At 36.0% G+C, this 26,433-nt stretch overlaps 1 protein-coding gene across 8 annotated transcripts in view; it reads left to right on the top strand.

Moving 5' to 3' along the window:
- LOC114662380 (fibroblast growth factor 13) overlaps positions 1–17,426 on the top strand; it is a 400,003-nt gene extending 382,577 nt beyond the window's left edge. For all 8 annotated transcript variants that reach the window (XM_028815804.2, XM_028815805.2, XM_051935233.1 and 5 more), the window contains 2 exons: positions 9,778–9,976; positions 15,643–17,426. In XM_028815804.2, the coding sequence (XP_028671637.1) occupies positions 9,778–9,976; positions 15,643–15,779 (336 nt within the window). In that variant the 3' untranslated portion in view covers positions 15,780–17,426. The remainder of the gene's footprint in view (positions 1–9,777; positions 9,977–15,642) is intronic.
- Positions 17,427–26,433: the final 9,007 nt, after the last annotated feature.

The raw sequence follows: 26,433 nt of genomic DNA, 5'->3' as shown, positions 1-26,433 counted from the left end.
GTATTTGGAGAGTTACTTTAACAAAAAATGTTCAAAAAATACTCTTGCAATGAACAGAACAATTAAAAAGATGATATTGGTGTGCCCATTTTATAGCTGTTACATTCAAATCAAACTATGATTACATCTACTATATTCTGCATATTACCAGCCATTGTGATGCAACAAGGACATAGTAGAACTAGAAACTGCAAAGCAGAAGAAACCGCCAACAAGTATGGGTGAGAAGTCACATAATATTATAGACTACTTCTTCAACAGAATATAAGATTTCCATTGATAAACCTAATCACAATTCTTTCACCTGATGAAACTTTAGAGGGTTCATGAGAACATATGATATATACAGTATTCATACTGTATATGCATACATGTACACACGCTCATATACATTTGTGTGAGATGCCATATGAGTTTTTGCCTTGCTTCCTGATATCTTTTGCTACAGTATATTTTTTTGGGATTAGGGATATGAGACTGTGTCCTGTACAGTGAGCTGCTATCCTGTACTTACTGTTGCTAGAATAGCATATTTTCCATATAATCCTGGCAAACCGTAAGCTAATATGGAAAATAGATTAACAAATTGGCAATTATTTCTTGTTAACTTTTAGTTTAAGTAATGCTGAATATACTGTATATACTCATAACAATTGAATGTAGTTTAGTTGTTGCCTTTATCATCTGTTGTATACAAGCAGATACATCTCAATTGTAATGGTTTCAAAGATAGACTGCTCTTCATTGAGGGCAATAAATTAATAGAGTCTAACAGATTTTAACATTCAACCTTGTTACAGTGTAGCATTGGTACAGCTCCCACTATGATGACAATGCTAACTGCCTTCAGCAGAGAAGATGTACTTATCCACCTTATCCATCTTGTGTCTCTATGACAAATGAAACTGTGAGTGCAAAAGGCCGGATTTACAACTTAAACGCTACTTTTGGAGATGGGACAGGCATGGAACTGCAGGAGTTAAATCTGTCTTGCAACTACAGAATCCTCAGCTGTCTCCATGCCATTTGCAAGTTCTTTATAAATGTTGTATAGACAAACGCTGTGATGGACTGGTGCCTTATCCAGGGATGCTTCCTGCCTTGTGCTAAATGCTTCTGGAAGAGCACATTTATTCAATGGGTACTTTTGTGACATGTGTTTGGATACAGAATTCCCCAAAAGCAATCCCTTATGAAGAAAGGGAGAGCATGCAAACCCCATGTAGATATCTACACAGACTGGGGAAAAAAACTAGCTTTTTAAGGTCTCAGTAATGGCCGCTTGCCTGGTTTGCTAACAAGCCAACCCTTGCCATGTTTGTTTACCATAAATAAGTAATGGTAAAATATCACTATATCAGAATTACTTTGTTTAATTATTATGTGATATTGTTTATAAAGTTCATTAAGTATGAACTGTACACTAAAATTTTGCTTGAGAATAAGTACCAGACTATTTTATGAAGTTTCTTCCTGAGATTGTTAGTACAAGTAGCTTTCATGTACATGTCATGCAAGAGGAGTAAAAGAAAAGCAAGACTTGCCTGAATTTTTAGAGTGATTTTCATATCCTTGATATAATATTGCTTTTTAAATATCTCTCTAGGCCTAGAACGTTTAGCCTTTGGCTAATCTGTTCATAAAGTACACATCACTGTCAGCAGGGTGAGTATTTATTACAGAAACGTTATCCATTAATGTGCCTGATATGTGATTTGAAATAAAGCCAGACTCACAGATATCTGAGTAAACTGATTTTAAATGATTGCCTTTTGTCCCAGGTAAAGAATCTTTTATCTCTAACCACTACTTAGAAAGACTTTGTTTTACTCAGGCATCATAATTTTTCATCATCAAAGATTACATAAAACAAAATAAGGTTTTAGTTCACCAGTTTATTCTGGAAAAAGTGTTTCCTTACCTATTTATATAATGGTCATAAATAAAACAAACAGCAGCTTTACCGATATAGTGTCAGTAATAAAAGTCTAATTGAGATGAATATAGTAAATTATTTATGCAGTGGAAAGCAAAATTAATAGATTAAATATTTAATAGCAAGATTAATCTCTGTAGTTTTCCATTATTTGACAGCTGTCACATACAGTGTATGTGTATATTTATAGCTTACAATACTGTAGTAATGCACAACTGCTGTCATTTCTTGAGCCATCCTCTCCCTGCCTAGTAATTTATCAGTAAACATTAATGTATCCTGCACTTGTGTTTAATTAACAATTAACAATGAATAACCCACATCAACGAAAGCAAAGTATAGGTTTTTAGCGCTATAGTTAAATAGACGGGTAAAGCCCAATTTTATCATATTATTAATTCTTTTTAGAAAGCAAAACACATTTTTGAAATACAATTATAATAAGCATTACTTGTTAAACAAAAACAAAAGAGCTAAGTTCATTCTCAGCCTTGTATCGTGTATTTCTCCAGGTCTTAATGACCAACTAACTTTACAATCACTCACTTCTCTGATAGCAGCCTTTTCACACCTACGCTCACTATTTCTCCTTTCATCTGCACTGGCGTTGTTTCCTCATTCTCTTCCTATATATGTTACCTGCTCTTTATTCTTCCGTTTTGCAAATGATGAAGGCTATACAGCTGAAACATTGTCTTTTACCTTCTTTTCTTTTCAATACTGAAATAACATTATTTCATTTTTTTTCTCAAAAACATGACTATATCTTGTAATAAGGGCTGTGGAATAGTGGAATCAGCTATTTTGTGGCAAAATCTGAGTCACAAAATTTTTCTCTGAGTTCAACCCCTACACTGTTCTAAGCGTACATTTGTTTATGTATGCACATTTGCTGCCTGAACTTTTTTGTTCTGCTCTTTATGAGACTCATTTTTGAATATTTGTGTTTTTGCTTTTGGTGTTGAATATTTGATGTGAGATAACTTTTAATACAGTCATTTGTGGATGTTCTGTATTAACAATATGTTGCAAATCTTCATTTTGTTTGATTGCATCATGACATTATTAGACTAACATTTTATCAGTGCAGGTAATGGTCACTTAATACATCATGAAATGCAGTGTCTGTCTCTGTCTCACTTCATTAACGTTATGTTAACTGAAGACCATCTCCTTCTTTGGCTGCAACTATGACATCTCCTTCCATACACAAACAACTGCATTTTAATACATTTTACTGGAGTGTTTTGCTTATATATATGCAATATGTCATTGTGCATTTCTCAGTTTTACTTGTTAACTCTTGCCCACATGAGAGTAAAAATGCATTCATTCCACATTCCGAATGTACACCTCAGATGCATACCATCATTTGCTATCACTCTCATTTACCATATACTTTGAGATAAGTGAGTGCATTGTCATTTACAATACTATACATTAATTACCAATCAATCAAAATAATAATGTTTCATATAAAGGCTATGGTTTGAAAGTTAACATATGTTAAAGCATAGTCACAACTCCACAAATGTGCTTAAAGTGTGTTGCAATTTTCAGATGATTTTTGAAAATGCAGTTCATATGTATTATATTAAAATCCACCTATCTGGCATTTTCTAGAGTCTCCTTATAGGTTATAGGGATTAAGTAAAATTATTTTTCAATTGTTTGCGTGAAACCCTGTAATCTTTTACTTGTAAAATTACTGACATAAAATACCGCTTATTATTAGCTTGCTTGACAGCCTGAATCCCCAACTGGCTTGACCCTTGAAGCTAGGGAAGAAGGAAAGAAAGTTGTTAATCCTAATGAAAGTGGTTCGATGTAAGTGAGAAGGATATTCTTCAAATTAATTTTGAGGCTTTTAAAGTACAATTGATAAAAGAAAATACTAAGTTATTATTCACCATCCACTTTCTTATGGATTAAACTCCTTATGCCCTGTAGCCATGGATAGCAAGGCTCCCAGACAGACCTCTAAGATCTTTAGTCCTTTTCTGACATTTTTTCTGTCCATGTCTGGGGCAACCTCTCAGATTAAGATGTTCGTTAATACCTAGCACTGCCTATTAGGTAGAGCTCTGTTTTGAACTTCTCCAAGTACAGTACCATCTATTTGTTTCCAGGTCACTGCCTAGGTTAAGCTGTGACTCCATGAAATTGGAGATGTTTGTGCTGGACCTCCCAGCACTCCAAGTTCTACTAGACTGAGGAATTTTAGCACCCTACCTCTGAGAAACACCCTGCTCCCTTGCACTATCTGTTAGAGCAGCTGCATGAAATCATATATTTATCATATATTTATGCAAATATAACTTGTTCATAGTTTTTCTACTCTTTTTACATTTTCTTCTGATAAAAATTCATGATTGCATTTTATTTTTGTAAGTCTGATAGGAGGGAGACTTCAAAGTAGACCTGTACACCCAGAACACCTCAGAGCAGGAGTCGGGTATACAAAAATGAAGTCTATACACTAATACACTGACACAAAATGAAATTTTCTGTTTCTTTTTGCATGCACATATTTTCACATCTATTGTTTTTTTTTTGGTCACAAGTATTCTACAAAATTTTAGCACACTAGTAAAACAGTTTTCTCTTAATCAGTGCCAGAAGAACATTTCATCTAGTATACGGGATCAACAGGTATATTGTCTGCTACTAAGAAGTATATCTATGCATACTTACAGTTAAATTAACTCAAGGACTTTTGTACACATACTATATTTCTCAGCAAGCAAACTGTACATATATCTAGCGCAATGATGTTTAGAATCTTTGCCATATGTGGTGTGTAGATACAATGTCAGAGTCCTGCAGAGATGTTTTTAGGTTTCATCTGTTCAGCACCCCCGGCGTTAACACCTTGAGAGGCTGACAGAGCAAGTCATGATTTCAACATGACAAAGGCAATCTTCATGTAAGCCATTTGGGGAGTACACATACTCCACACAGAATACACTCAAAGTAAACATTTAAACACAGAAGCAAGCACTGGACCACCATGCAGTTCTCAATTACACTTACTATAAGTGCTACTTTATAGAACTGAATACTCAATTATTTGGATGTGAATGTATTTCACTTGATTGTTACACTGCTTTGTGTCTGCATGTCTGAGGAAACTTTGTCATGGAGTGACAATCTCAAAAGTGGAAAGTTGCCTTTGTGTCATCATTTCAAGTTTAAAGGGTTCAGGATGCTGAACAAGAAGAGCTGTTAATTCATCATTATGTTTAAGTTAAATAGCTACTGGTTTGAAAATCTAATGCAAACAAAGGGGCTTTGAAGTTGCAGGTTGTGCCTTTGTGTTGTTTATTTTTTTGTGGTGGTTTCTTGTAGTGATCCTGAAGCTAGATTGTGAGTCATTCTTTGAAAACTCATTGTATACGTTCCAGTAGAATTAGAAATATGAATATATTTATAATTCACACTTTATGAACTTAATACCTTTTCATTGACAGTTACCACTGTCATTGCCTAATTCTGACTTGACTATGTTTATACTATAGATGATTGTTCTTGGAATCTTGCAAAATGTTTGCTAAAATTGATAGATTCTCTTTTCCTTTTCCTCTGGTAAATATTGAAACTAATGAATGCTTTTCAGTCATCATATAAAGTTTTTTACTTATAGACCATAGGTACCTTGAGCCATACTTCTGAATACAGAGTGGAGAGGCAGTGAATCTTGTCACAATGTGTTCAGAAAATTGCACTTGTATCAGTGAATAATGATTGACTAAGTTTTGCTTGAATGTGTATTGCTGTATTTGCATTACCCCTCTGTTTGCTGTAGCTTATTGTAACCAGCTACTCTATTGCAAGGCCATCCTTAGATAAGATTAGAAGCTGCACAGTGTAATGATCTTTGTAGTTAAAATATTTGTGGGTAATTTTAAAGAAGAAAGTGACAAGAACAACGTGATCTGGTGAAGCAAAGAAGCACATCACATAACTAAAGCAATTATCATGTTCTCCTGTTAAGCCTGGGCTGCACCTTTATATCATGTTCAATAACATCACAATTGGAAATTGGACTGTAGAGTCCGATACACATCTTTAATTTGCTTAACAAAACAACAAGCATGTAGTCAGCCCATTAGCCCCCAACATATAGGCACAATATTCCAGTAGTTGTCACAGAGCTCTGCACTCAGGCCAAGTAACAGTACAGAGCATAAACCTCTGCTTTAGCCATTTTTAAAATCTTTTAGTGATTTTAGCATGTGTATTTGATCCTATTTGTTTCCTCTGATATGGCTTAGCTTTACAACACAAATTATTAAAATATATAACTTTAAGCCTTCATCCCAGTTAATTTTTCACAGTATACAGTAGGTAGGCAAAAATCAAAAAATGTCAGACTGCAATTTTTGGAACATTGTAATGTAATTAAAAAGTCATCATCCTTAAACCCGTCAATCCATTTTCTGTGCTCACCATTGCAGCATTGGGTGCAAACCAGAAACCAGTTGTGTATGGTATACCAGTCTATCACAGGGTACCCTTTTGTAAACACTCATTCTCACTGACATTGAGAAAATTTAGGGCTGTCATTTAGTCCATCTTGCAAACATTTGGGATGCTGGAAGAAACCTGGGCTCTAGGAGATTTGATCATAGATATTGGGAGTATGTGCAAACTGCACAGAGACCATGAGCAAGTCATGATCTGAGACAGGTTTCCCGTGAGGCAGCGGTGCTAACTAGTACTTCACTGTGCTACCTACAAAAATAATAAGCCTTTCTTATTTGAATCAAAGTGAAGGCAGGAGCTATTATAAAAGAATCTGCAGTTGCAAAAAATGAATAAAATGTTCATCTTTACACAAGTCTTTTCCAATTTCTCATTGTCAACTTATAGGGCAGCATTAATAAATTACTATCAGTATTGTGTGGATGGATTTCCATTATCAAACTGAAAAAGAAGGGGAAAGACATGAGTTAGATAAGTAGTGGTTTTACAGAACTAAGGCTGTCACATTGTAATGAAATAAACTTTGAACATTTTCCAATGTATTTTTTAATTACTTGAATTGTCTTCAGTAGAGGTTAATTATTTTCCTCCACATTGAAGACAATATTCTTTGATGTCCTTTAACCACCAATGAACAATTCAGTCTATTCACATTATTTGTACCATATATAGAACTCTCTAATAAGCACTGCTGGCTACACAGATTTTAAGATATAATACATAAAAGAACAAACAAATTAGGAAATTATACTGATACTAGTCATTAAGCCCGTTACAATAACGGGCGCTAGAACAGTAGTGCATAAACATTAGTAGGAACAGTCTATATTAAATGGCAAGGGACTTTGACCTCATTCTGTTTGTTGGTCGTATTTTTCTTTACCTTTCTGCCTTTCTTTTGTTGATGTTTACTTGTTGAGCTGACCGTTCTTCGTGGGCTGCCACCGTGTATTGTGTGTCTTTAATTTTCTGTGACAGTAATACAGGTACTGTCTTGTACGTCCGCTGGCTTGTATGTCCGTAATATACCTTTAATTTTCTCTGGCAGTAATACAGGCGTGTGCATCGGTAATATGCCTTTAATTTTTTTCTGACAGTAATACTGGCTTGTATATGGCTGTAATATGCATCACTGTATTGTGTACCTTTAATTTCCTCTCGCGGTAATACTGGTTTCTCTGACAGTAATATCGCGCATTGCACCATGTTCCGCGCATGCGCACTTCACCAGAAGACACACACACACGGACACCTGGACGCACATAGGGATTTTATTAAAGAGGATAACACTTCTAGCATAACATTGTGGTCAAAGATGAAAATAGCAGCACTTTCCAATGAAAGATAAAGAAAATGCATATTTAATGAGTAAAGCATTAATGTTAAGTCTGCCCATTGTATTGCATATTATTGTCTTTTTGACTTTAGAAGAAACTCTTCTTCTATGTTGTTCAGTGAAGAGCAGGTCATTTGTGAAATTTACTGGTTGATCATTTGTCTGCTTAATGTGAAAGCTTCTATTTTGTGATGTCATTTGAGGTTTTGTGTAAAGGTAATGACATGACCATTTCAGCAGAAACACGTTTCAGTACCGTAAAGTGTTTGATTAGATTGCAGAGTGGCCTGTGGATATGGCATAGCTGTATATTTTAAAGTAATGAGTGCACACTGTATAAAGCTCACCCTGTCAAGTTTTATCTCAAGGAAGAGTCAGAGAGTCAGCAATGTGAAAAGGCTTATTAAAGAAGAAAAACAAGAAAGGAAAAAAGCTCCAGGAGCTTGATTTAAAATGGCAGGTTTTCCAATAATTTTAAGGAAGACGCATTGAATGTATGAATTTATTTAAAAAAAAATTGAAAAACAAAGCATTTGCCTTAATCAGTATTTGATCCATTCTGGACTATAGATATGATACATTTTATTTAACACTTGGAGAGGAAAAAAACTGAGTTAGGCATGCAGCTATCCCCACATTATAACTTTAAGTTTCTGGTCACATCTTGAGTAAAGTTCAGTTAGTCACACGCACCACTGGTGGTTTGTCAGTTTTAGGTGTAGATGTAGTTAGCCACAGAAATGTCACAAGAGGACCACCCAAGGGTGTGTTGTTCTAAATATATGTACAAAATTAAGTCTTCTGATGCTCTTAATTTTGTTGACCTTTTAAGATACAGTAGGTGTCTAATCACAGATATTGGTGGGATATCTCAATCAAGACCCTGCCACAGCAAGCTCGGGGATAAATGTGAACAGATCTTCTGAATGACCCTGGTGTCTCAACAGAGCTTCACCCTCTTATAGCTCTCTTTGGGGCTTTTTGCATAGTGTTGGGTCCTTTTTAGGAAGTCAACTTACTTTACTTATTTCTAAGCATCCAATACCATACATACACTTCCAATGTGAAACTGGACAATATACAGCTTTAAACGTGTCAGCGAAGATATGTTATAAAGTATTTACTTTTAATTTCCAATAGTATGACTCTTTCTCCTTTATTCTTTATTTAGTTTCTGTTTTCAGTAGGCCAGAGAATTTTGTAACGGAACATATTTAACTGATACAATTTCAGACCACAATGGCTCTTACCAATATAATTATGTTCAGAAGATAAACAGGTGTATTTTATGGGATTGCATTACCTTTTTGTTGTTTTTGTTCCTTTTTTCTTGTACTTATTGAAAAGCAAAACATTTAACTTTGTGTTGAACGTTTAGCATGGCTTTTCATCCCTTCTCCACCTTCTGTGTATCTATCCATGCCTGTACTTGTCATGTATGAAGTTGTTTTTTACTGTAATTTTTTTCACATTGTAGAAAATGCTTTATTGGTTTGCCTCCTTTACTGAATTTTGCCATTAAATGTTTTCTATGGTAAAGGAGTAACACCATTGTCTCGATGATGCATTTGTTTCTTAAGTATTAAACCAGTAAGCAGTAGCTGAGGGATGTGTGGTGTGGCAAACTGACTGCAAAAGAATAAGGGAATTACAGGAATATTCTGAAAAGACTATACCAATGTTGAACTAAAGCATGTTTGGTAAACTTTAAATGTGGGGATTGAAAAGTAGGCAGGTTACATTGGTGACATAACATTACTGAAGAAAGCTGGTGGATGGATTGATTGAGTAGTGAATTAATGTGATTTAATTGAATTACTTTAATGAGTAAATTATACTGGAAACTGAAATTCTTCTCAAAGATCACTTTTTATCAGTGTCAATAATTGCAGTAGTTGATGGGTATTTTATTTTATTTTTAGTATTTGCCAGTGCCTTTCAATACACCTCTTCTCCTCACATTTGTACTAAATATCCTTTGGTATAATTTACATTTTGTATTTTTATTTGTCTTTTTCAGGAACATTTCACACCAGAATGCAAGTTCAAAGAGTCAGTGTTTGAAAACTACTATGTCACATACTCCTCAATGATTTACAGACAGCAGCAGTCCGGCAGAGGATGGTACTTGGGCCTTAACAAAGAAGGTGAAATTATGAAGGGGAACCATGTGAAGAAAAATAAACCAGCAGCACACTTTCTTCCGAAACCATTAAAAGGTAAATCGTAATTGACTCCTCACACTTCAAACTGCAAGTCTGCAGATGGCACTCCTATGGATTGAAAATTCAGAAACAAATTAGGGCAAATATTATAGGAAGTTTTATTTTTTTAGCATTTAATAAATTAATTGCTGTTATAAAGCCTTTGTCTTTAGGTATTGTGTATTTTAAAGATTTTCTTATTTAACAGGTTATTTTGAGATATCATATTATTATCATTAGTGAATTTCCCCTTGGGATTAATAAAGTATCTATCTATCTATCTATCTATCTATCTATCTATCTATCTATCTATCTATCTATCTATCTATATACTGTATATGTATATATATGTATATGTATATATATGTGTGTATATGTGTATGTATATATGTGTGTATACAGTGTATATGTACTGTATATATGATTGAAAACAATGCTATTCTTCTGGTGTAGAAAGCATTCTGTCATCACTGTGAACATAATTAGAACTTATCTTTAGTAAAGTGAATTTTAACTTACATGAGCAGTAAAATCGTTGCAGTTTTTCTTCTCTTGAAACTTTTATCCCAATAGACATGCCAGTTACTATTGTAAATACACTTGAATTGATGTATCTTAAATTGATCTCTGACATGTTAAATGAATGGCTTAGGATCACACAGTGAATAAGAGGTGAGGGTTTTAGCCAAGAAAACTGGTTTTACAGACACACATCAAATCCACTTTAAACACCAATTTCAGAAAAGGAAGTTTTAATACAAAAATGACAAAACTGCAGCTTTTGATTTTAAATGTGCTGTCTAGCCATAAAGTACATTGTGAGCTGCTGTTTGCATTCTCTACCAGTTGTAAAAATTTACAGACAATGAGTCAGTTATGCATTTTTCATCCAAATGTATCTTTTAAAATTAAATATTTTTAGAATTAGGAAAAGAGAAGAAAGCTTTTGGATATAATTCATGAATACTGATTTAATTGATTTTACTATGTTTGTAGCAAAATCAATAAAACTATAATAAATGATAAATTTCCATACATGTAATTTTTCTCTATTAAATACATCTCACAACTACCTGGCCCAGGAAGTACTGTAGATTTTTCACATTCTTACTGTGCCGGAGTGGTTTTGTCTGTGTACTCCATTTTCCCGGCGTAGACTAAAGACGTGCAGGTTAGCCTGACTGGCAGTTCTGTATTGATCCACTATAAGTGAACATGGGTGTGCTAAATTGTGTGCTCCAAGAAGACCTGTCATACAATGTTTTTGCTGCTGTGTGCCCGATGTTGCTAGGATAGGCTTCAGTATCACAATAAGCAGAGTCAGAAAATGAATGACTAATATAAGCAAAGTTTTAAATTATTCTCTTTGCTGCATTATACTGTTTCACTAACTGAAGACGCCTCTCACTTGAAAAAATGACAAGTATAGATTTTTCAGTCCTCACTAATATATCTAAAGTCATTTGGATGCGCAGCATGGCTTCATAGTTGCAATTACTAGCTGTCGGCAAATTAAGCATGCAGTCTTAGTTCTATGTCTCTGCTCAACATTCTTGTTCCAGTCCAGTGATGTTAGAGGGAGCTTAATTTACCTGTCGTCATATAAAGCAAGGACAGAGCCTGTTAAAATGAAATCATTCATGCCAACCAGTCGGCCGTGTCCTCTAAACCACAAACTAAACTGTGGGGAAAAAAGCTCTTTCAGTCAAGAATCTAAAAAAAACAGTATCAAAGTATTGGGTTGGAAGATTAAACAAAAGAATGCCAAAAACAAAATTATGTAATTTGTTCACATTTTCTTGTAGTATTCATATTTCTTGCATTTTATTCTAGTTTATTGTCTCGATTTCAATGTTTTGCTTATCCTGTATTACTTTTTTATGTTTTTTTCATGCAGATATTACTTGTTTCATATGTTGTATATGCCCTGTCAGTCAGTCAGTCATTGTCCAACCCGCTATATCCTAACTACAGGGGGTCACGGGGGTTTGCTGGAGCCAATCCCAGCCAACACAGGGCGCAAGGCAGGAACAAATCCCCAGGCAAGCGCCAGCCCACCACAGAGCACACACACACCCACACACACCAAGCACACACTAGGGACAATTTAGGATCGGCAATGCATGTCACGTGCATGTCTTTGGACTGTGGGAGGAAACCGGAGTATCCGGAGGAAACCCACGCAGACACGGGGAGAACATGCAAACTCCACGCAGGGAGGACCCGGGAAGCGAACCCAGGTCTCCTTACTGTGAGGCAGCAGCGCTACCGCTGTGCCACTGTGCTGCCCTCAGATTTAGTAGGGTATCTTTATTATTTACAATAAGACTGTAATATAAAGCTCCTGTAGTTACGTGCAGTAAGATGTTAGAAGCTGCGCCACCATGCCACCCTTGTATATGCCCTGTTATTTCTGAATTTCTGTGAAGTGCTTTAAGAATGGGAGAGGCACCATATAAATAATGTATTATTATCATTGTTATTATATTCAAAGGCACCCTCAAGTACAAAGTGTTAGACTAGAAGAGAAGAGTTTCCACTGGTGCTCTTAAAGGTGCACTACACTTTCTATTGAACACCTGCTATTACATGACACAAACTGTTATATGTTGAGCTTAATAGCAGGCCATAAGTTAATATCAATTTAAGGGTTTTTTTTTTTAAATTTATTTATTTTTATGTCATTTTATTTTATGATCTCCAGTTGTGCTGTGCTCTGTGTTGGTTTTCTGTGTGCACACCTTATTAAGTGTGTTTGATCAACATAACCACACCACAGTGTGAACCTGTGGCATTGAAAAGGTTAATAGGTTGGTTCCAGCCTTCCACCCAATGTTACTGGAACTCTGGATCCTTATGACCTTGAATTAAACAGATTACAAAAATGAATGGATGGATGGATAGATGGAAGCATTGGAGAGATTCATTCAAGTTATAAAAGTCTGAAAAAGTAGTGAAAGTTATTAACCCCTAATTTTTGATTTTATTGTAATCATATTGTGAAATGAATTGGCTCCTGTACTTGGTTTAGTCTAGCTAAATGAAACTCTTAGCTACACACGTCAAGCAATGCACATACTGTCCTTTCAGTCATTCATGTCACTATTCCTTTTATTCATTGCAAATTTGTTATTCTTCCATTTAGAAATAAGCATGTTGAGAAAGCCATTGTGATTCTATGTCCAATGTTTAACTTAGAATCTATATTTCGTTACCAATTTTATCTTTCCAATTTTATTTATGTTCTGGAAAAGATGGGAGCAGTGGCTCTAAAAGTAAAATTGAATTAACATTTTTTTTAAAAGTGAGAGGAAGCCACCTAGGCCCTCTGGGTTATTGGTTAGCCACTAGCTCACTGTCTAATTATCCATCCATTTTGGTAGACCAGGGGTTAAATAATCCTCAAAGGTTAGCCATCAGTCCCTTTTTAGACAATGAAAAGAGCTAGCTTTATTTTGCAATACTGGATCCAACAACAACAAGGTGCTGTGACTGACAAGGCTGTTGGACAGCATATGCAGGTTCCTTATGATTGTAGTGCTGTGACATAATAGAGTAGCCAGGTTGTGAAAAATGAAAAGAGAAAAGCAATTACCATGGCAGATGAAGATTTAAGATAGCGATGTGCTGTGTTATTAACAGTTTGCGATCATCTTGCTAGGGGTAAAGAACAAGTAAAAATAAATATAATGTAATGAATCTCATAAAATCTATAATAAAATTACATGTGTGACAATCTGCTAATCACATGGTATCTGGCATTTTCAACTAAGCTGCTAAAAAGACAAATAAAAAAAAAAGCCAAGGCTGATAATAAAGATTGTACTAAACAGGCCTAAAATTCCTTGCACAAGGAAATTGATATGCAAAACAAAGTACAGATTATCAGTGTTTATTCAAATAAATCATTGTATACATTTATGCCCCCACAATGTCTTGGCTGGTGATGTTATTAAACTCAATAGCATACTATCCTTCTACAGGTATTTTATTCTATTTTATTTTTTATACTCAATTTTTCCAGTTCAGCGCCTCAGGGAGCTGATGCCTGTGCAGTCATCATTTGCACCGTAGGAACCAACCTGGTTGTCAGGCTTGTTAATCTCCAAGCCCACTCAAGCACACACCCATAGTCACACAATGTAGAGTTGCCAGTAGCATAACTTTGTAGCATTGCCACTTTAATGTCTGTTTCCTGTTCTACTGAATATTTCTTTCAAATTATTTCTTTAGTGTTGGAGATGATGTTTTTTGAGATTATTGCCTTCAGTGGTAAGGTTGTTTTTCCTCATGTGGAAAATATTTTAATCCTCACATTTTTGGGCTGTGGAGCCCACTGTAGTTGACTAGGTGTGAAGACAGTAAAAGAAGACAACCTTTTAAAAAAGAAATATGAAAAGCAACATCTCAGTCCATTCTGAGTTGAGGGATTTGTATAAATAAAGTCAGATTACTTTGGAGGGAGGTGATCACAAATGATTTTCTTAAATATCTTAACCATCCATCCATCGCTTTTATTCTGGATCTCATTTCCTGGCTAAGATTGTAAGAAATCCATTTGGAGGACTGGTGAGAGACATTTGTTTGTTTTCAGCTCAGCTGTGCCTACTGAGTTTCTTTTTTTCATTGAGATAAGATTATAATTACTGTGAAAAGGACGAAACTAAAAGATTAAAGCAGTATGTAGGATTAAAGGGTGCTACAGTACTTTAGTTGACACCTTTTTTTTTTGGTTTGTTAAGTATTTTCTTTTTTAGCTTTAAAAATCACTTAAAACTTTATCTGATTCCCCATGTCTGTGTGAGTTTCCTCCGGGTATTCCAGTTTCCTCCCACAGTCCAAAGACATGCAGGTTAGGCGCATTGGCGATCCTAAATTGTCCCTAGTGTGTGCTTGGTGTGTGTGTGTGTCTGTGTGCCCTGCCCAGGGATTTGTACCTGCCTTGTGCCCTGTGTTGGCTGGGATTGGCTCCAGCAGACCCCCGTGACACTGTCCTAGGATATGGCAGGTTGGAAAATGACTGACTGACAGACTTTTTATGATTTTTTATGTTGCTGTTTTCATATTACAGCTGCTTTTTTCATCACACAACTTTTTACTTTTAATCGTGATATTTTTTTGCTACTTTTTGAAGCATACTTTTAACAGCTTTTTACAAATGAATGGCGGGGAACTTTTCAAGCATATTTTTTAATAAGGCATTAAAGCTTTATTGCCAGATGTAAAAAAAGCAGTATTTTTTAGCAAAGTTGAGATGGATACAAACATTGAAATGGAAAGTTGTTTGCGATGATCTAATGTATCGTACATTGAACAAAGTCACAACCATCTAAAGGACTTCCACTTATTGTCCTCTTTGTTCGTATACACTCCAGTATGATTTGTTTTGTTTCAGTGTTATTGGTCATGGTAGTTTTTACTAATAAGTCTTCAGGGTAGTCTATAAAACTGACAATTAAGTTTCTATTTACTATGCTTTTGCTTGTATCCACCATGCTGTGGTTAGCATATATGCAAGGCACCTAAATCTTCCTTTTTATCAAGGCTAAACCGTTGGATAAGAAACCTCGCCATGCCTGATTCTTGTTTGTTTCTTAATTGGTTTAAGCCACTTTGCTGATGCTTTGTGATTGATCTTGCTCATTTTCTGTTTCCTTCTGTTCCTTCTTGTATCGTTGCAGTTGCCATGTACAGAGAGCCTTCACTTCACGATCTCACAGAGTTCTCACGATCTGGGAGTGGTACTCCCACAAAGAGCAGAAGTGCATCAGCGGTGTTGAATGGCGGTAAAGTGGTGAGCCAGCATGAATCAACGTAGCCAGGGCCTTGAAGAGCCCACCGAGCCTCTCCAAAACTTACCTCTGGATGCTGTTGACTTCATGACGACGAGCAGACTTCTCTCTGTCTCTTTCTTTCTCTGTCTCTATCTCTCTTTATCTTCTCTCCTCATCTGTGGTTGAAGACAAAAACAAGCAAAATATATACTGTAAGAGAAGAATACAACACAAAACAATGGACAAAAAAGCCACCTGACCTTGTTAGGTCACTCTCATTAGTACACATTAGTTCTTCTGGGTTTCATTACTCGAGGATTCATAGGTCCTGATAATGTAGAATAAATGTTCATCATTCAAGACCACTGGGCAGTGTATCAAAGATCCAAAATTTCATCTCTGTTCTAATTGGCATCTGAGTGCTTCAGGAAGCAAGTAACTGCAGTGTTAACAGTACCAGTTCCTGCTGGAAGAGGGCTATCCGTCCAGCAAATTCATATGAGTGAAGAGACCGTTGTCACTTGAGCTGAGGAAAAAAAACTAAAGGGATTGATTGAATTAGAAGAAGGAGTTTCATGTTTAAAGAATTCTCTATTCTCCTTTGCCATTTTCCTTCCTGTTGCTGCTGAGTGCTTGTCACCCTGTTGTTGATGACAGTTTTCTGTTTCTGTGTGTGTGTGTTTTATAGTTTTCTTTATTGAGCCCACAACTCCTTGTGTTCCATGTGTCACAGTATGTGTGAAAGAAGCCAGTGCTGAAGAATGTACAGATAGATTAGGTGAGCACAACAGAGTTGCTAGTTTAGTCTCTTGTCACTTACAGTTGAAAAAGAATAGGAAAGGAGGTGGTGTTTGTAGGTTTTAAGGAAGAAAAAAAGTTAAAAAAGAAAATAAAATTAGAATTCAGTTCTGAACATATTTTTGTCCCCTGTTTTGATTCTGGTCTTGTAGTTTGTCTCTGTCTGTAAGTAACGAGTGGTTGTATGCCTAAGTCTGTAAAGCCGTAAAGCTTAATTTGCTGTCATTGGCTGAGTGTGGCCATTGTTTACTTATGATCAAACTAAAACCACTACTACAAAACACCCCTATTATCCTCATTGTATTATTTAATTTATATATAATGGATGAATTGTGAACCCCAGATTATGTATTTATACATAAATAGCAACAACAAAAATACCAAAAGTATCCTGTAAAATTTTCAGTGGCTTTCATTTTTTTATGTTTTGTTTTTTTTTTTTTTTTTGCTTTATTTTCTAATAGGAGATGTCTTATTTGTAAAAGTGAGCGAACACTTTTTTTTTTTTCTTTTCTTGTACTGGACTTGTACAATATAAAGTGTGTAAAAGGACCCTTTACTTCTGTGGGCACACTTTACCCTTAGTCAAAATATTATTATTATCATTATATCATCATGATGCAAGTTACAGGGAGGATCTTGTTTCAAATTTAGAGTTTCATTTCTGAACCTATCTGTTGCATGGGAGAAAGCTGGAACAACTGGGCTAGAGATGCATGATATAGGCTAAGTGTATTAAAGTGTTGGATCTTGTGTTCCAATCTGTTCAAGGATAATAACAGTATGTACAAGTTGGCATTCTGCCAGGTACCATCCAGTTGTTTACTATTATTTGTTGTATACACAGAACAATGCACTGAATAAATATTTGTATTAAGATATACTTTTAAAAAGTCTTCTGTTTCACCTGTTGTGTGTGTGTCCGTGTCTGTCTCTTATTTGTCTATGTGTATAGTAATATTGTTTAAAAAAAGTATACAACTTCTATTTTAGTGTAATCTTAAAGATATTTTATAGAAATTTGACTTTAGAATAAAATTAAATGCATGTTGTTTTTCTCTTCTTCATGATGGCTAAAGCCCTGATCCCTTAATATCACTGGATGTGTTCTTTCTTTTCTCATTTGAGCACAATGTATTTTGGGAAACTTATTATAACCACCAGTGCAACACTTATCGACAAAACTTTGTTGCAGCTCAATAAGAATGCAAACCTAAACATCAGAACAGTATTTGCAAAAGAAATGGGGGTGGGAAAGTGCTTTGACTGCACTTTTCCCATTCTCTGTCATCAGCTCTCAGCATCATTAAAGTTGTATGAGATTATTGACACAGTAAACAGTAGAAAAAAATACCAGCAACTCAAATTATTTTTGGAATGGCATGCAAGAAGCAGAGGGTGAATAAACTTGTGGCTAGCTTTTTTGTCAGGTATATGAAGAAAGAACATTTACAGTGCACCCGGAAAGTATTCACAGCGCATCACTTTTTTCCACATTTTGTTATTTTACAGCCTTATTCCAAAATGGATTAAATTCATTTTTTTCCTCAGAATTCTACACACAACACCCCATAATGACAACGTGAACAACGTTTACTTGAGATTTTTGCAAATTTATTAAAAATAAAAAAATTGAGAAAGCACATGTACATAAGTATTCAAAGCCTTTGCCATGAAGCTCAAAACCTGTCTATATAAGGTCCCACAGTTGACAGTTCATGTCAAAGCACAAACCAAGCATGAAGTCAAAGGAATTGTCTGTAGACCTCCGAGACAGGATTGTCTCGAGGCAGAAATCGGGGGAAGGTTACAGAAAAAATTCTGCTGTTTTGAAGGTCCCAATGAGCACAGTGGCCTCCATCATCTGTAAGTGGAAGAAGTTCGAAACCACTAGGACTCTTCCTAAAGCTGGCTGGCCATCTATAAACTGAGCGATCGGGGGAGAAGGGCCTTAGTCAGGGAGGTGACCAAGAACCCTCTGGTCACTCTGTCAGAGCTCTGTCAGAGCTCCAGAGGTCCTCTGTGGAGAGAGGAGAAACTTCCAGAAGGACAACCATCTCTGCAGCAATCCACCAATCAGGCCTGTATGGTAGAGTGGTCAGACGAAAGCCACTCCTTAGTAAAAGGCACATGGCAGCCCGCCTGGAGTTTGCCAAAAGGCACCTGAAGGACTCTCAGACCATGAGAAAGAAAATTCTCTGGTCTGATGAGACAACGATTGAACTCTTTGGTGTGAATGCCAGGTGTCACGTTTGGAGGAAACCAGGCACCGCTCATCACCAGGCCAATACCATCCCTACAGTGAAGCATGGTGGTGGCAGCATCATGCTGTGGGGATGTTTTTCAGCGGCAGGGACTGGGAGACTAGTCAGGATAAAGGGAAAGATGACTGCAGCAATGTACAGAGACATCCTGGATGAAAACCTGCTCCAGAGCGCTCTTGACCTCAGACTGGGGTGACGGTTCATCTCTCAGCAGGACAATGACCCTAAGCACACAGCCAAGATATCAAAGAAGTGGCCTCAGGACAACTCTGTGAATGTCCTTGAGTGGCCCAGCCAGAGCCCAGACTTGAATCCGATTGAACATCTCTGGAGAGATCTTAAAATGGCTGTGCACCGACGCTTCCCATCCAACCTGATGGAGCTTGAGAGGTGCTGCAAAGAGGAATCGGCGAAACTGTCCAAGGATAGGTGTGCCAAGCTTTTGGCATCATATTCAACAAGACTTGAGGCTGTAATTGCTGCCAAAGGTGCATCAACAAAGTATTGAGCAAAGGCTGTGAATACTTATGTACATGTGATTTCTCAATTTTTTTATTTTTAATAAATTTGCAAAAACCTCAAGTAAACTTTTACACATTGTCTTAATGGAGTGTTGTGTGTAGAATTCTGAGGAAAAAAATGAATTTAATCCATTTTGGAATAAGGCTGTAACATAACAAAATGTGGAAAAAGTGATGTGCTGTGAATACTTTCTGGATGCACTGTACATTGAATTTGCAACCTTTACATATTTTTTCCCTCTGATCAACAAATACTAATGGTAACTATTAACAGAACCTTTTGGCGAGTCCAGAATGACATAGACAAAGGGGAAGACATCTTATTCTCATGATATTTTTGAACATTTCTGTCACAAATACTCTTTGTCTTTGTTTCCTTGCACTAAAAAGATTCAGCTTTTTGGTTCTTCCCATGTTCTCCCTAAATAAGGCAGGTTGGTCTCCTGCAACATTTCTCTGCTGGTGTTGTATCCTTTCTATGACACAGAAAACAAAATATATTGCAGGTGTGGTGTATGCATAAACTGTCTAGACTCATGCTTACCATAGCTAAATACTGTGTTAAGACCCAGCATCATTGTTGCCTTTTCATCAGTCATGAAAAAACTTCTTTATTTTAGACAGTGGAGAAGCTTTTTAAAACAATATAGTTCCTGGCATCAACTTATCTCTTCTATCTACCCAATTTCTTCTATTTACTCAAATTCAAATCCATTTTTTACATACAGTAAATAAATCTAAACTCTGTCCACCTCCAGTTGTATTTATACAGTTATCTTTACAGTATCAGTTATTTAATGTCTGTAAATTGGAATAAATCACTTTTACTTCACTGCTATAGAAGGTGGAATGTCAGCTTGGTCAGCTTATATATAAAGTTTGCACTTTAACCTCCCATGCTTGCTAGGATTTTCCTCTGGCTACTTTGGCTTTGTTCACATGACCCAAGTGTTAGGTTAATTGGTGGCTCTAATTGACCCCCACTATTATTTAGAGTGTCCTGGGGTGTACTGGCACATCATTGGGCATGGATGCCTACTTTGTGATTCATGTTGCTAGGATAGTCTCTGGAATATGTGGTTTTGGAAAGTGGATGGATAGACGACTTTGTATTTACTCTCCACAGGTTTTTTTAACATAATTCCAAAGACATAAGCACAAGCAGAATACTTACAGTCAAGCATACTTTAGTCCAGGGGTTTTCAAACTCAGTCCTGGGGATCTTCTGTGGCTGCAGTGGAAGCATGTAGATCAAAAAGTGAAGGGATTCAGGATAGATCTTTGTGGAACACCATAAAGAATATCATGTGTCTTCAAAGTATACAGTACATCTTGCCTGAAGTTGCCTCAAAAGCAACTTGTAATCTTTTTAATTAGCCAATTAAAGGTGTCATTTTGCTTGACTTCTCACTACATTCATAATGGCTAACACAGTACAACACCCAAGTACTACATAACTAACAAAAAATTTTTTACCTGGTAAGAATCAAACCAATTTAAGACATTGCCAGAGAGGTCCACCCACTAACTGAGGCAATTTCTAAGAATATTGTGATCAATGGTATCAAATGCTGCACTCAGATCTAGGAGGATAAGAACAGATAAATGGCCTCTGTCCACATTAACACACAAGTCATTTACTACTTTAACCAGTGCAGTTTCTGTACTGTGATTTGTTCTAAAACCTGACTGAAACTTGTCAAGAAGAGAATGTTTATTCAAGTGATCATTTAGCTGAATAATGACTGCCTTTTCTAGAATTTTACTTAAGAAAGGAAAGGTTAGAAATGGGTCAAAAATGATCAAAAACAGAGGAGTCGAGATTATTTTTCTTGAGTAGAGGCTTAACAACAACAGTCTTAAGACAGTCTGGGAAGATCTTCGTATCTAATAAGTTTACTGTGTCAACCACCCTGGCAATTAGCACACTGGATACTTCTTTGAAAAAGCTTGTTGGTATTGGGTCAAGGAGGCAGGTGGAGGGTTTCAGTTGATAAATTATTCTATATAGATCGATTATTCTATATAGATGGGGTAAATCTATCCTGTTGAAAGAATGTAATTCACTTAAAATGGAATACTGGGATTTAATAGGATCACATTTGGGGGTGATATACTATATTATCTCTAATATCATTAATTTTGTGTTTAAAAAATACAGAAAAAGCCTCACAAGCTTAACTAGTACGTAGTTTGTTGGAGGCATTCCATTGAGTGACTTGGGTTTAGCAAACTATCAATAGTAGAGAATGAAATCCTTGGAATACCAGCATTATTATTTATAATTTTAGAGAAGTAGCACTGCTTCTCAAGATGGACTATGTTGTTATATTCCATTAATTTTAGCCTTCAAAATTTCATAGTGAACTATCAATTTAGTTTTTCTCCATTTACACTCCGTTGTCTGGCATGTTGTCTTTAAACCAGACACTCTTTGGTTCTTCCATGGTGTAACAGTGCTTGAAGATTTATTAACTATCTTTTCAGGAGCAACTCTGTCTACCTTACTATTTACATTATTATCACTAATGAAGTAAGCAAAACAAATGGACTGGTAGTTTAGATTGTTAGCAAACTTTGAAGCCAAAGATGTATCAAAATAGCGTTTTTTAATAATATGCTTCTCATTAGTTGTAGTTATCAGTTTTTTTACATTAAATAATATGAGAAAATAATCTGATATTCCGATATCCATGCCAGGAGACCACAATAAACTGGCTACTACAGACTGGTAAAGTGTTTCCAGAACTTTGGGGCTCCTTAGGAAGTAAAGCCTGCTCTGGCTGTTCTTTTTCAGCACCACAGTGCTGTCAGACCAGTCCGGTTTGCTGTTTATGTGAACACCTCTTCCGCATCCTCGCCCTAAATGGTGACTGGTCTCCGTTTCTTTGGCATGCTGGAAGTCCACCACCAACTCTTTTGTCTTGCTTATGTTGAGCTACAGGTGTTTTATACCATGATTAGTAATGTTCCATTTATTGTGCTTGCATAAATAAGATCCCTGTACACTCATCTTTACTCCCTTTTTACATGTAATTTGGGTACCTTGCTTTTTGTGTTTTGAAGCAACAAATACAATAAAATTACACCCGATTTCCACTCAAAGATGGACATGTGGTGTTTTACAATGAAGTCAGCAAGACATACAAATGTCAATTTCAAACATAATGTATGAGATCCTATTAAAAGAAGAAATATGAGGACAAACGAGTCTTGGGTTTGGACTTGTGCAAGTGGCAGAAACAGGAGAAGCAGAAGATATTAAACATTTGGGGGATTTTTGTCTGCTCTGTTCATATCGTTGTGTTAATGCGTGCCATAGGCTGAAGTCATGACTTGTCTGTCTTTAGTATGCGGGTGTTGCAAATGGCCATTAGTATATCGGTAATGGGATTTACTTTAAAAATGAAGCAATGAGAAGAGAAGTAGATAAAGCTGCCTTAGTGAATTGGCTTTATTACTGATAAGTGATTCTTTTTTTTTTTTAAGGAGTACCCACTGATATCAGATGTTAAAATTTAAGAATATAAATTAACGAACAGGAGGAGACTATACAGATCAATCCTATTTAGTTAGCTAATAGATAAATTATCCTGTTACCTCACCCAGATATCTTTTTAAAAGTTGTCACAGTTCTGCTTCACTTGAAAATGTATTCTAAATTCTCACAGTCCTTTGTGTGTTGAATGTTTCCCTCTCCTCTACATAGTTTGCTGCAAGGTTTTAGAACATAATATTCACTATTTAACTGAAAAGTGTCCAATAGATCGACTATGTCAATGCCCTGGAGAATTTTAAGATGTGCTTTTGGTGCCTATGTAGTTTTCTCTGCTTAAGACTAATGAGGTTAAATTCCCCTAGCCTGTCGGAATTGGCAGTGCTCTTCAGTCTAAAGATGCACCTGGTTGTTTTTCTGTAGTTCTGTGCAGACTTCTCCAGATATTTAATCTTTTTTAACATATATATAATACTTGGCAGTGGACAAATGTCTGCTGGCATTGATTGAAAAAAAATTTAGAAAAATCAACCAGTGTCTTATGGAGGTGACGAGCCTTCACAACACCTTGAGCAAGTGAGGGCAACAGGAAACCTGAACACGGCACCATTAATGAATGGACCAAAGAATGAATAGCTGGTTATCTAAATATCAACCACGAGCTCTGTGTATGCTCATTAATTGGCAAGTGAAAAATTACCAAATATTTATTAGAGGTACATAGGACATTTTCATTCAAAATAGTCACTTTCATGGTGAAAGGATTAAAGTAATTATTTGAATGGAAATTATTTTTCCATATTTAGACAAAAAATAATCCAGGCAAAAAAAATATTCTTTTTTTTTTTTTTAACAATACATGGACATGGGCCTAAATGTGAAATGTCACATCAGGTTGACAGCAGTAGCAGAATCTGATGCCTCTTTCCTTACTGCTCTGTGGTCATTTTTGAACACTTTCATATACTGTATGTTACAGCACCACTTCATGACCTGAGCTGTGTGACATTGCCTGTGACAGGATGCAGACACTAGAACTGATCAGTGAGTGTATCAGCATACCAATCAGATAGAAAAACTCCTCAGTATGAAAAATGTCTGACCTGTTTTTAAATTTATTTATTTATCCCTCCCCTTTTCAGGGCATTTTAAAAGCTTTTTTGAGTAGTCTGCCAGGCAAATTCCCAATTACACACCTCATTGCTCCTAAAAACGGCCTATTATTCATTGTTATACTTAAATGATGAGTGTCTTATTCATAAGATGTGAAGCAAGATTTCTTTTTATTGATTTCCATCTCTTTTAACAGAAACAACTTTCAGACATCCAACAGGATTGTAATTTCAACAAGGCTTTGAGAAAATGTCCAGAGGTGACTGTTTTCAGTTTCTTTTCAGTCTCTCATGTTGTTCCATTTTCTCACCTTAAGTTACATTTTCGTTCCTGTTGCCTTCCTCTTTGCATCCTGCTCTTGCCGTCCTCAATTCTTCCTCTAAATTTGAGTTGTTCAGGAGTTTGGGTAATAAGACCGGCTACATGACAATGATGACTTTGATCCTTGAAGATATTTACATAATTTGCCCATTTCTATGAATGCTCTACCTGACACTCATTGCTAGACTGGGTATTGTGGTATCTTGTTGTTCAAATGTCACACAACTCAATGAATGGACAGTAGTAAGCTACATCATATGTTCTTTGAAGGCAAAATGTATGTGAAAAAAGGTATTAAAAATGTCTACATGTGAATCAAATATGTAATTGTATGATCGATCTGATATTGTTAGGTTTCTGTTATTTTGGGAACAAAATTAGAGTTGTTGTTCAAGGACTGACATTCATTGACCAAGACATGTGTGAGAGAGTAGAAAATCCCACATTAGAGTAAAAAAAATGTCCTTCAGTTCTCAATCCCAAAAACATGCAAAACCTGGTACATAAAAAAAAAGATCTGTCATGTTTTAAACTCCAGAGACAACCATTATTGATAATGTGAAAGCGTCTGAGGTTGTATTAAAGCTGATTAGAGGAAAGTAAATGGCTGTCCTCAAAATAAACAGCTCATCAGAATCGCCAGACGTTATCAGATTCTTAGATGTGGAAAGCTGTGGAGACCTAATGTAGCAAGAGAATTTCAAAGAATAAGGTCATGTAACTTGGAAAACATACCATCAAGATGCATGAGGGAGGTGAAGACTTGGTTCACTTTAAAAATAATATATGGTGAAGCCCTAAGTTGAGAGCTTGGATGGTTTATTCCTAAATCTAGCCCTGCTTTTATAGATTGTAGTGACTTCATTTAAGTTAATCAATGGCCATACCTTTGCTGTTTATTGACATTGTCATTTATTTCGATGACTTCTTTCCTGATTTATGACTTCAGACTGTGAATCTTGAGTGATTGCATGGTCTGCACTTCAACTTTCTCTGTGTTGTTTAGTCAATCTGTGTTCTGTTCCAAGAATTTTACTTCACAGAATTGTACTCTGATGTGCCTATTATACTTTCTGTTTAAGCCATTTAAACTAAATATCTGCTGCAAAGGAGGCGGCACAGATGCTGGTTATTTTTACCTTTCATTTTCAAGTCGTTAGAGTGTGACAAAATGAAAAGAGAAATGAGCAAATTTGAATGTAAATCACAGCAAGCAAGAAGGAAATGAAATATTAAGAAATTGAGTACGATATAAACAAACAAAGCAAAATGAGTTACAGTTGGTGCTCTCAACAGCCATGTTGTCATTTATTTTGCTTCTTAATGCCTAGGCTAAGCAAACGATTACAAGTGACAACTGTCTGCTGCAGTCTGCAAGGTGAAATCCATTTAATTGTGTCACAAGACTGGGGTGGGGGGAATCTCATCTGAGCCACATAAAGGTTGCTGTCTCAGAGAAACAGCACACACACGCACGTGCATTTTTGTGAATGTATTCAGCATGAATATTCAAACCAGAGCTCAAGTAAAAAATGAGTACGCCCTGTTTGTCCGAGCTATGTGCATGTAGTTAAGACATCTGAAGGCAGCCGAACACAGGGTGTCAGGCTTTACCACCACCAGTAACGATTTTTTTCTTAAGTTTATTGATTTTATTTGAAGAAAACAACATTCCATGCAATCAAGTAAAACTTAAAAAAACAGAATTCAACCCCCACCTGAGTGAAAGGGAGGAGAGCCAACAGCACGAGCAAATCTTTATAAACAACAAAGAAGGGATAATGTCCTTTTCCTCAATATTAATGCTTATTCTAAGATTTGATTGATTAGATCTCACCATATTTAAAAAAAATTTGGACAGATCCTTTAAGAGAGAATTAGATTTTTTCCCATTTCAAATAGTATAGAACATCAGTTACCCACTGACTTATAACAGGTGGGCTGGGATACTTCCAGCTGAGCAAGATAAGTCTGCGTACTAGTAGTGTAGTATAGGCGGTTACAATCACAAAGTAAACAGCTATTGACTTTTTGTTAAATTTTAATTACATTGCCTGCTTTTTTGTAGTGTATTTACAGTTTTTCTTCTTTTTTTAAACAACACACACTTGGCTTATTATATTTGATCTGTTTAAGATCATATCCTTAGTTTATTGCATTTGGACTGTATCTTCACAAGATATCT

The sequence above is a fragment of the Erpetoichthys calabaricus genome, chromosome 12 (genome assembly GCF_900747795.2).
Source record: "Erpetoichthys calabaricus chromosome 12, fErpCal1.3, whole genome shotgun sequence".
Classification (NCBI taxonomy): domain Eukaryota; kingdom Metazoa; phylum Chordata; class Cladistia; order Polypteriformes; family Polypteridae; genus Erpetoichthys; species Erpetoichthys calabaricus.
The sequence above is the reverse complement of the archived record's forward strand: the minus strand, read 5'-3'. Positions and strand labels throughout refer to the sequence as shown.